This window comes from Heterocephalus glaber, unplaced genomic scaffold, assembly GCF_053883595.1.
Source record: "Heterocephalus glaber isolate CG9 unplaced genomic scaffold, H.glaber_assembly_v1.0 deba00001555, whole genome shotgun sequence".
Taxonomy (NCBI): domain Eukaryota; kingdom Metazoa; phylum Chordata; class Mammalia; order Rodentia; family Bathyergidae; genus Heterocephalus; species Heterocephalus glaber.
In genome coordinates, this window is record NW_028258346.1 from 10,977,455 (window position 1) to 10,989,954 (window position 12,500).

The 12,500-nt window shown below is 32.8% G+C and overlaps 1 protein-coding gene across 6 annotated transcripts in view; it reads right to left on the bottom strand.

Moving 5' to 3' along the window:
• The window catches only part of Csmd3 (CUB and Sushi multiple domains 3), a 1,141,260-nt gene that overhangs the window by 155,255 nt on the left and 973,505 nt on the right, over window positions 1-12,500 (bottom strand). For 4 of the 6 annotated variants that reach the window (XM_087190703.1, XM_087190702.1, XM_087190706.1 and 1 more), the window contains 3 exons: window positions 3,755-3,868; window positions 3,157-3,252; window positions 1,462-1,665 (listed from right to left, as the gene is read on the bottom strand). In XM_087190703.1, coding sequence (XP_087046829.1) covers window positions 1,462-1,665; window positions 3,157-3,252; window positions 3,755-3,868 — 414 coding nt within the window. The remainder of the gene's footprint in view (window positions 1-1,461; window positions 1,666-3,156; window positions 3,253-3,754; window positions 3,869-12,500) is intronic. The other 2 variants (XM_087190704.1, XM_087190707.1) reach the window with 1 other exon arrangement.

Genomic DNA, 12,500 nt, shown 5'->3' on the forward strand with positions numbered 1-12,500 from the left:
GGAGAAAATACTTGAAAATTATATAACTGATAAGATGTTAATACCCAGAATATATAAGACACTCAAAAACCTCAATGGCAAAGCAGTGATCCAATTTATAAACGGGTAACAGATTTTAAAAGACCTTTATCAAAAGAAGACATGCAGGCCGGGGATTTAGCTCAGTGGTTGCACTGCCTGCTGCACAAGCACAAGGACCCAAGTTCAATCCCCCAAAAAGAAAAAAGAAGACATACAAATGGCTAAAAGGTATAAAATATTTTCAACATCAATAAACACCAGAGAAATGTGAATCAAAACAATGGTGAGATACCCTTTCATTCCACTGAAAATGGCTGTTATCAAAAAGTCAAAAGATAATGAGTGTTATTGAAGATGTGAAGAAAAAGGAACTCTTGCAATGTATTGAGAATGTAAATTAGTACAGCCATTGGGGTAAATAGCATAAAGGTCCCACAAAAAATTAAAATAAAAAGAAGTCAAATGGAAATCAAAAGTACTTTATCAGAGTTCCACCTCTTTACGTGTAGGTGTTATTCAATAATTTAATGGCTCACATTTTTCTTGTTTTTAACTGTTTAGTCTATTTGTATATAAAAATGAAAATTTGGTGGAAATGTTTGTACATCAAAATTTCATGGAAATTTCAGATACAACTGCTTTTCTGGAGCTTGTACATTCAAGAATGATTAATCTATGTAAAAAATGATTAATACAGTCATTACATATAAAAAAATGAATACAGAAAAACCATATCATCAGCAATTCCACTTTGGATATATGTCCAAAGAAAATGAAATCAATATGTGGAAGAGACATCTCCAGTTCCATGTTTATTGCAGCACTATTCAAAATAGCCAAAAATAGAAACAAACAAAGTGTCCATTGGATGATGAAGACATAAAAAATTAGTACATACACCCAATGAGATATTATTCAGTGACAAAAAAAGAAATTCTGCCATTTGCAACATGGATGAACACAAAAGACGTTATGTTAAATGATATAAGCCAGGCACAGAAAGACATGACCTCACTTATATTTGGAATCTTAAAAAATTGAACTCACAGAAATAGACAAAAAAATGGTGATACAAGAATGTGGGGTAAATGGTTGGTATATGTTGGTTAAAAGATAAAAACTTAGTTTGATAAGAGGAATAAATTCAGGAGATCTATTCTACAGCATGGTAACTATATTTGGTGATGTAATATTTTATTTTCAAAAAGTGTTGAGAATATATATAAAGGATTCTAGCCACAAAAATCTATGATAACTATACGAAATAATGCATACAGTAATTAGCTAGCTTTAACAGCTCCATAATGTACATATACTTCAAAACATGATGTTGTCTACAATAAATACCTGCAATTTTATCAGACAATTTAAAAAGAAATACATTTGAAAATTTGAAGAACAAATTACACAATTACAGAGTAAACAGAGTTGTATACTTACCGATACATGTAGGTAAGGAATCATTCCACTGGGCCAAAGAATTAGGCACTGTATCACACCTAATTGCTATGGATCCATGGAGAATATATCCTGGATTACATTCAAAAAGAACCAACGAACCAACTGCAAATTCATTGCCAATTCTTTTTCCAAATCTTGGTTCAGGCACGGAACTGCATTGTGTAGAGCTCGTTCTAGGAACAGCTGTGTAGAAATAATTGTTAGTTTTAATTTCCTATTTATTATGTAACCACAGATTTCAAAATGTAACTAATAAGGTTTCAAAGAAATTCACTTTTTGCCAGAATCTGAATTAATAATTTGAATACAATTCTAAAAGTTTTAAATCTCATACAAACCAAAATACAATTTTAAAAGATTACTGCCATTGTCATCAAGATTTTTTAATAGAAATGTTTTACTTTTAAATCTATAAACAATATCAATTAATTTTTCTATATTTTTTACCAAAATCTTACTAATACACAAAGTAATTTTAGTTAGATATTGCCACTATGGGATCAATATTCAATTTTTTAGAACTTGAGATACTATGTTAAAATCATATGTGTCAGGGTATATAAAATAATTTTACATTTTTTTTCAGTATTTAGACCTTAACAACATAATTTGAAGAAAGTAAACAATTTATTTCATAGCATATTTACAAACTTAGTTTTCAAAACATGTTTGTTACTGATGACAATAATTACATTCAAAGTAAAGTATAAGACAGATTAACAACAATAAAATTTTTATTTTTACTAATCATAAAATATCAAATTTGAAATTACTTTTTAAATTTTGTATGTTCTTCAATTGTGCCTTTTCAATTTAGTTAAATAGAATGATAACAGGATGTTTTTTCTTTTTAAAACTCATACAAATGTGATTAAAGAGATTGACAACAGCCAAAAAAAGATACAATGAATTCCAAATTGATGAATTTCTTTTATGAGATTTGAGTAAGTGTAAGAAAAAATTTACAGTGCCTTTTAAAATTCATAATAGCATAAATTGTTTATAGGGGAAAGTGCTACTGAAAAGAAAACAGTGTAATATTGCATGGAACTGATCAAAGGAGTAAGGAAGTTTAATAAGAATATAAAATCACAAAGGTTTATACATTTCTTGAGTATAAAATTCAAGGTACATTTGAGAAGAACTGCCATATGATTACATAATTCAAATAAAATAGTTCAAACAATTGCTCTTACTGAATAATAATGTGACAAACTATAAAAAGCAAAATAAACTTCTAATTGTGCAAAATCTTTAATAACTATGAGGGAAGTTTCAATTCTCCTGAGATAATAAGAAAGTACAATTTTAGAATGAAGCAATGATTTCTTTGGGATATATAAATATATCAAAATAAGAATCGGTACAGTTTTAATTTAGAGTGCTAGACTATGAGGAAAATAGAAAATACAGAGTGAAGAATTGTCAGAAAAACACAGATGTTTTGAAAACAGTATGTTGGAAAGGAAGAAAATTCATCTACATTGACGATGATGGAAGCAATATATCATTTTTTACTTTGGTTAAAGCAACAATGTTCTAGCGACGGGGAGGAAGGACACAGAACTTGTATCCCTCCTCTACGGTAATGAGGTTTGCGTTGTTCAATAACTGAACAAAGCATGGAAACTGATATCATTCCTTAGTGTGCTGCTAGACTACGGGGCCACTTACCTTGGTAAACAAAGTGAAATCCCTTAGCTGTTATTGGTCCAACTGAAGTAAATCGAATTGTGATCTGATTACCTGAACTCAGTGGAAGTGATTCTCCTACTCAACAAAACAAACACTAAGATATCATAAATAATTTTCATTCAGTAATCCTAACAAATTATATTATCTAACAGTCTCATTTGACAATGGCAATCTATGTTCCATCAAATTACTTTAATATATCCTGCAGCTAACGATATATTTTCTTTGGGTTTCGTTTAATTGCAATCTTTTTACCAGAAGGTTTCAATTACATACTCATATACACTGTCTCATCCTTCAAAGAATCCATCCTTAAATATTTTATATCACATTAAATACCCCAGATTGTGATTAAATATTATATTTACTTGATTACAATCCCAGAACATAGTCAGTTATGTTTTTCTCTAGCTTCTGAGTTACTGGTAAATTGTGCTTCTCTTCTTCAAAAAAAGAAAGTCTATTTTCAGTTTACTTTACTTCCAGTATTGATGACATAAATCTCAACTTTCTCTACAATACTAGTAAGTCAGGCTTTAATCAATAACTGATGCATGGCAGATCTATGAAAGGATACCTGAGTGGGATCCTGAGAGGGAAGATAACAGAGGAGATTGCTGAGTTGGCCCATCATACACCTCAACAACATCGTGGAGCGATGTCTGGAAAAATACAAACTGGCCAAACACCACTGATCAACAGGAACCAGGAGAAGCAAACAAATCACCAACCAGCCAAGAGCAGAAACAAAAATAAAAAAAAAATAGAAAGAGGAGGAGAGAGAGAACAAAGTATTACAATATCATAGTCATTTGTTTTTAAAACTATCTTTAAAAAAAGATAGGTGCCAATTGGTTGATATTCCTGACACATGGAATTCAGGTCATAAAAGTAATGACCATGATCTAAAGGGTATACAATTTTAAAAAGGGTATTTAAAAAAATAAATGGTGATAGCATTTAATACAGACTAAGAATCATAAGGTTGTGGTGGTTAAATACTTTATGGTAACCATTTGGATTTTTCCTGGTGGTAGTTTGATTCTTTTCACTTTGTGACTCTCTTCTCTTTTTCTAATTTTTTTCCTCCTCCTTTAGATGAGATAGATGAGGTTTTAAATCCAGGGATTTTTTTCAGATTATTCTAATAATAGTTTCATTAGAAAAATATCAACTTGATATGGTTCAGGGATAGTTTTCAATTTACATTCTAAACATTCCTAAACATTTACTGCCTATCTTGTCAAACTAAAAGTTATGGCTCCCCAATAATTGAAATGTTATGAAACTTTTAAAAATTACTTGCTCGTGGTAAATTACCTTCTCACAGATCTGGAAGTACTCATCCAAAGACCTTTATAGTGACATCTTTCTTTCATTTTGTACTTATCTTTAATTGTACATTAGGTTTCCATGCAGAATCCACCCAAATTTTAACTTTATAGGAAGAACTCATCCAGAGCAGAAATCAACTTGTGTTTATTATAAAAAATACAATGGATAACAAATCATTTTTAAAACATTTCATTGAATAAAAACTTTGTGGGACTTAACAATATATGGATTAAAATTTTTAAAAATAATTTATGAGGATAACTTTCAAAAATTCAGAACCACATGAAATCAAATTACTTATTGTGTGAATATAAACATACACATTTTTAAACTTCTGACTCATATTTTACACCTCAAATCAAGTTTACTAACATCCTGTGGTGGTTCCTCTGCAAACAGTGTAGGCTGCTTGTGACATGCTGAGTTTTGGGAATGAACACAGGGATATACATAATAGTACACACAAAGCTACACTGATTTTTTGGCCTGCAAAAATAAGCTGGTGATCCCAGTCCAGTTCTTTGTCCAGTAAAAGAAAATGATGACACCCAGATAAAGTATCATTACTTTAAATAATTCCTGAATACCAAATTGCTTAGTCTTGTAAATGATCTTTGTTAAAATATTTCCTAGAAGTCATGAAAACAAATTTATATGTCTACCAAACCAGATACATGCAGTGAATTGTTTTAATCATTTACATACAATATAACAATTTCAGGGGATTAGATCTTTTTAAAATATCCTGAGTTAGAGGCAACAAATTCAATCTATTTTTAAAATGCACCCCAAAAGTGAGAAAAGTTTGTTTTCAGTTTTTGCATTATTGGTGTTTGGGCTATTTGTTTTCAAATGTATCTTTAAAATTTTCTATTATAATGCAGATGTGAGCATACCTTTACTAAGTGCCAAAATAAATTACAGCAAAACCTTATTATAGCAACTACACTATGCAGTAAAGCATAACTTACTCTTTCTTTAATCATTTTGGAAAGTCATTAAATAAAGTAAAATTCAACTTTCTTTAATTTTCTGCCTAAATCTCTCAAGTATACCATGAAAAGACATGCTCATTTCAATGTAAGCCACTGCATTTACTGATATCCAAAACAAACCAAATGCATTTATGCAGGAGCTTTTTCAGATAAAAAAAAAAAAAAGACAAAAACTGATTTTTTTTCTTGTCTTTAGGACTCTTCACAAATTATTATCTGCAAATTGAAAGTGTTCAGACCATAACTGTTAATGATACAGCCATTAATTTTATATTTTTGCATCTTGTCAAGTAAATAAAGCCGTAGAATATGCTCTTTTGCACATTGCCAGTAGTTTAAGTTTGTAATTTGTTGTAATAATCCTGAGATGAGAGTAGTGAGAGTAGAAACAGGCAGAAGGTGGGAGAGTGAAGTGTTGAATCTTGCCCTATTTAACCAGGGAGTATACTATTTTAACTATAATTTAACTCTTCATTAATATGGGGAATTGAAAATTTAAATTAGAAACAGCTTTTATTAGAAAAAGTTGCACGACAAGGATGTTACATTTTCATACCAAATATAAATTATAAGTATGTGTAATAAGATTTTATAGCATGCAGAATCAAGAACACTTGCATAGTGGCCTGATTTCCTATGTATTATTAGATTATTAGTTTATTACTAAACTAATATGTTTGTAATCCCATCTTCTCCCTCAGAAATTTTAAGAATTACATATAAACTCCCTTGTTGCCACATTGTCTTTAATTGTTTTAATTTATTTCAAAGCAGTAAGTCTTTTCTTACACAGTGTTGGGAATGGCCAAAGATACAATGTAGAGAAAATCTGACAGATTTAATAGGGACTTAAAGTTGACTGATTTTATTTCTTTTATTAATTTGTTTTTTTGTAAGAGGTTGTCTACCACACTGGGTCATGTGTTCATGAGGGCTATGGTATAATGCAATGATTTTTGTCTAGTAAGCAGACTTATTTTGCATTCACTTGCAGAATGTCTCTATCTCTCTATCTCTCTATCTATCTCTCTATCTATCTACCTATCTAATCTATTCACCAAGCTCTCTGTCTAATTCATCTGTCACTGTTGTGGTTGGAAACTAAAATGCCCCCCAAAGACCTTATCTAAAGGACTAGATGGTCAACTGCTGGTTTGGGGAAGTGGTTGGATAGAGAGGGCTCTGACCTCATCAATGGACTGATCCACTTCAGAGTGCTAGCTCAATGGGTCTGATAGGAGGTGGGCCTAATTTGATGAGGCATGTCACTCCCAGGGGCGTGGCCACAAGGTAGGTGAGCTCCACTATGCCCTTTGACTATGACATTCTCCCTCACTGCAGGCCCAGAAAAAACTAAACCCAGTGGATCATGGACCAAAAGCCCTGCAACCATGAACCAAAATAAATCCTGCTTCCTAGAACTTGTTATTCTCAGATATTTTGTCAGAGAAATGGAAATCTAACACAACTATCTACAATGTGGTTATTTGGAAGCTGGGTGTGGTGGTCCACACCTATAATCCCAGCATTCAGGAGGCTGAGACAGGAGGACCCCAGAGAGAGGGAGGCCAGCCTACAGTACACAGTTGGGGCCAGTCTGAACTACGTAGAGAGAGACCCTGTCTCAAAAAACAAAAAACAAAAAAAAACTGGTTATTTGAATTCTCTTTGGACCATTGCAATCTTACTGTGTACCATTTTACTTAACTGGAAGTTAAACAGAATGTTTAGCATGTGGATATTTTGTGTTTGTGTAAGAAAATCATGATTATGTCTTCTTTTTAAAAACTAACCTTTCACATTGATCTGCATTCTGATACATCAAGGTAATGGCCAGGCCATCCTATTATTTTAACAACTAGATTTGACCTCATATATCTGGTCTGATTATGTCTTTTAGCATATTTAGCTACCATTCTTCTGTTTCTTGCTTTACAAGCAGAGATAAAGCATTCTCTCCACCTTAACTTCAAGTTCCTTCTCTTTCTCTGAAGATATGCATTTAGATTTTAAAAGCACTTTGCTCTCAAGTATAACAGTAGACTTTAAACACCAAGTAGTTTCTTAGGGGAAGCACCATTTTAAGTGATTATTTCCCTTCTTAAACATAATAGACGCTAAAGATACTATTTTTAACTTTTGCTAAAAAATCAATTTTCCAAAAAGTCTATGTGGTACAAGAAGCCATAAAAGGAGGAAAAGAGAACCCACCAAGATAAAAGGAAACATGCAAAATGTCCCTACCTCTACAAATAATCTATTTTTATACATGAAACAATTTCTGAGCCTTTTATTTTTCATACATTTTATTCTAGAAGAGACTTTATTAATTCAAAATGTTAGATGATTTTATTGTATGATATATGAGTAACAGTTAAATGTTGGGAGTTAAAAAGGTAACTATATTTGTGTTTATTGAAGTTACAGCTTATCTTTATTGTACTCATAAAAAGGCATTAAATTTACCAATCCAATTGATTCTGAACCAACAACCAGGCACTTGGGGTATATCTTTCTATGCAGATTATTGATATCTTAGTTGTTTAAACCCATTGTTCAATGCAAGTCTTTATGGGCAATGTTCCGGGATATTCTAACCTGTGTTTTCAGGAAATCTATAATTTTGACTTTTAAAATATCACTTAAATGCCTTCTTAAAGTATACAGAGAAAAATTTTAACTTAGATAATATTGATAGAAAGCTTATCCGAAATTTAAAATTTTGTATTAGTTCATTTGCCCACTAGAAGCAAGCAAAGTCAGAGTGACATAAAGCATTGTGTCTATCTACTCTTCTTTGTAGAAAAACCAGTTTATTTTATATCTTAATTTTTATATCATGTCCAGTCAATATAGAGAAGAAGGATTCCACTTGTGAGGAAGGTTTGCATGGTGTAAGTTTTCACACGACTAAGTGTGTTTTTTTTTGGTACCAGGGATTGAACTCAGGACCTTATGCTTGCGAGGCAGGCGCCGGAACCACTGACCTAAATCCCCAGCCCCATATGACTAAGTTTTAATAACTATTTTTTCGTATTCTACATCAAACCCTGTGAAACACATTTTCTTTTGGTTTAATTCATCCAACTCTTAAGCCTTTGTCCCTTGACTTAATCCAACCATCCTAAAGACAAATCAATAAGCGATGACAGAGTGCTTTGGAAGGCGTAACAAAACTCCTGAGCATGAGCACAGCCAGACTGTAGGATGGTCAATACCGACCCACAGCCCCTCCAAGAGTGTCATTATGTTAAACAGTACAGGGCACAGGGGTTACCAGGAGTGCAGCACACTGTACCAAGATGGGCGCGTGCCTGTAAGTTTGTACAGTTCTTTAGCATACAAATACACAAGAATTTAATGTTCTATAACTTCACACTTTTCTTTGTTGTATTGGGAATTGGTCTTAATCCTTTTCTTCTACTAAAAAACTCCATTGCAATGGTTCCTATAGCCATATCCATAGTCTTGAATTGAGTTAGCCTTTCCGTTTTTAATGAGGGAATGAATAATTTTTCGTAACAATATCTGAACCATTTAGTGACATTTAATTTTCACGCCATTGAAATAATGAAATAATAGACTAACTAGTAATAGTTGTGTAATGGCTCACCAACTTGGAAATTAGTAACTTTAAATGAGGATAATAAAATAAATATAGGCATGATTACTGTTATTTCGTGATCAGGATAAAAATGACCAAATCAGTGGAAGCCCAATGTGTTGGCCCAGGGCTGTAATCCCAGCACTCTAGGAGGCTGAGACAAAAAGCTTGTAAATCTGAGGCCAGCTGAGCAATTTAGTGACTTAGCAAGACCCTGTCTTAAAAGTAAAATAATAAAAATAAGCCTGGGGATGTGGCTCTGTGGGAAAGTCCTAGGTTCAAGACTCAGTACTGTAAAAAAGAGAATTAATGTATGCAAACTAAGAAGAGTTTCACCTCTGTTTTTGTCTTTGGCTCTCAGAAGAAAATCCTTCTCAGAGCATTCCAATGCAGTGTCTTGCTGATCTGAGAGGGGAAAACTAAACTCATCCTCTAACTGAGGAACTGGGAAGGAAAACAATCCAACCACTTCCTGGATGATGGTGAGTAGTGAACATTAAAATGGCTAAAAGGTCATGGCAGAAGAAAAGTTCTCATGTGATTAAAACTTTTAGGGCAGAAGAGTTCAAATTTAGTAGGGCAAAGGAGAGCCCCAGGCCTCTTTGGGGAGTGGTGATTCTAGAGCTTACATTAAAAACAGTGCCAGCGTACTAAAATGTTAAGGCTTTTTTGGTCCACGAAAAAAAACTCCATCACAAAAGAAATAGTTTTACACAGAAGGTGTCTGGGCAGAAAAATGAATGGAAAAATATGATAAATTCCTTTTAGATCTCAGGCTGAAGCTCAACATGCCTGTTACTTCTTTTGCAAAATCTACACTTCTTTTTTTCTATTCTATGCTTTATTTTGATGACTATATTACACTCTCAGCTGGTTGGCTGCTCTGTTCAAAATTTTGTAAGAAGCCACCCCTGTTTGCTCAGCTTGCGTTTTATTCCCCAACACAGCACAGTGGAAAGCACATGCGCTCAAACTAACAGAGTGGAAATAAGATTCAAATCGGAGATAAGTTTACAACTACACTTGGTTATGTGTGAAAGCATAAAAAATTACTGTTGGTGACATAAGCTATCAAAAAGTTTGGCTAGATTCCTGTAAAATTTGCCTTATAATTTTATCCACATGAGTATTTTGAGCATTATTTTAGAAAGATTTTGTCAATCTTGTTTCATTTACGCACAAATACAAAAAGGCTTCTCTTTTAAATCACTAATACCTACAGAACTCTGCTGCCTCTATGCTCTTCTCTGCAGAAGTACTTACTGTATATATAGCTGCAAGACTGTATTGTGCACATGCCTATCTCAAGAGTTTAAAACCTTTCTCATTTGAAAAAAGTGACAAGGTCTTCAATTAAAACTCCAATTTTCTAAAAAATATATAAATAAAAGCTTAGTGTTATCAAAATTTATTCTCAGAAACACCAGAAGCTTTTAATACCAGAAACACCAGAGCTTTTAAATCACTCCCACATCAAATCAATGCACTATTTACTTTGAAAATGTTAATTATCACTAGAAAAGTTCACTGTATTCCCTGACATAATAATAATGGAAATTTTCATCAATATCTTGGAAATTTTTGTATTTTCTACATATCAGACTCTAAACACTCATGGTTACTGCTATAGTACAGTGGTGGTAAACTATTAACTCATGATGAAATGCTTACAGTTTTCATCACTGTGATGAAGGTGAATCATGTAAATTGTATAGTAATTACCTGGGAGCTCTTAAAAATTCCCTGTGGAGCCTGGCTCCACCTGTTTCTGGGGCCAATTCTGCCCTCAAGCTAAACACCCAGAAATGCTAGGTCAGCAACTCTTAGAGTACAGTAGGATCATTCTAGCTCTGAAAATAAACATATTGCTTTGCAATAACTAGAAAATAAAAGATGTTATTTAAAAGTTCACATTTGACAATGGTAGTAGTACTTATTTATCCTATAACTTAGGAGCTCCAGGAATCTGGGTCTACCATAAATTCACCACAATTAACAGGATTTGACCTTATCTTCTGGCTAGCTTTTTCTTCTATGGTACTTCTGTCAATCCATAAAAGAAGCTCTCTGACTAAATTCATGACATCGACTTTCAGGCTTCTGTATAGCTGACTTTCCTGTCTTGTCACCATTTGCCTACCATCAAAATTTCAAAACTGCCTATTTGACATATTTGAAACATATAAACCTTGCAAAAATCATCTTATAGCAAATATAGTTCAGTTTTCTCTAATTATTCCAGGAACAAAATATCTATTCAAGTGCAAGCCAGCACTTTATCTGCAATTTGGCAGTTGTAAAATTTCCCAATAGCTGAGAACTAATTTGGTTTTTAAAAGCAATGAAATCAAGGAAAACACAATAAGCAATTCTATGGCATATTTAAAAGAAAACAGGAAAACAAAATGAAAATCTTAAAATGTTAGTACATTTTATTAACATTTTTACTTTTAACTCATTTTCAATTTGGATGCGTATTTTTCTTTAATTATCCCTAAGATTTCCTTTCTACACATCTTACAAGTTATGTCTGCCAAATTTCAAGTAAGCCAGACAGATTTAGGTCAGAAAAATATCCTCACATGAATTATAATTTAAATTAGTGGGATTTTGTATTATGACAATTTTCAAAAATATATTAAGTGGGGAAATAGTGAAATAAAGGCCCATGAATCCATCTCCCACTTGTAACACTTACCCACATTTTGTCCATTTTGTCTTATTTGTCCCAGTGGCCATTGTACCCCTACCTGATATACCCTGAAGCAACCCTAGCATCATACCTTTTCTCTATGAATGTTTCAGTATTTTTCTCTAACTGTCAACGACTTTAGAAATGGCTGCAATGTAATTATCAGATCCAGGAAAATCAACAATGACCTATTTATTTTACCAATAATCAGTTTTGGTTTTCAATTTTGTCTTTTTTCTTCACAAGGAGGAGGAGCAGGTTATTATTTTCCAGTTAGTTTGGAAAAGTCAGAATCTAAAAAAAATGTCTGCACATTTCATTTGGCTAATGTCTCATGAAAGTTATTTTTACTGTGTAAAATCCCCAACTCCATCTTATTTTTAGTGTCATATTTATGGAAAACTACTATCTTTTGAAGGTAAGGAAACTAAGAATAAAATCGACTGATCAAAATTTCACTATAATCTATTTTGTCGCTGAGAGATAATTTCATGAAGTTAACTGTAAGTGGTGAAATCTGTCTGATTAGAGGGCAGTTCTAGAAATGAGACAGCTGCTAACAGAGTCTGGCTCCTGGCTCCAGTAGCTTCCAATTCAAATCACAAAAGCTCCGATGCTGCTTTGTACATGGGCCTTTGACAGAAATTCAGCATGAACCCCACATCTTTGAGCTCTGCCTTTCCTGAATTCTTTACCC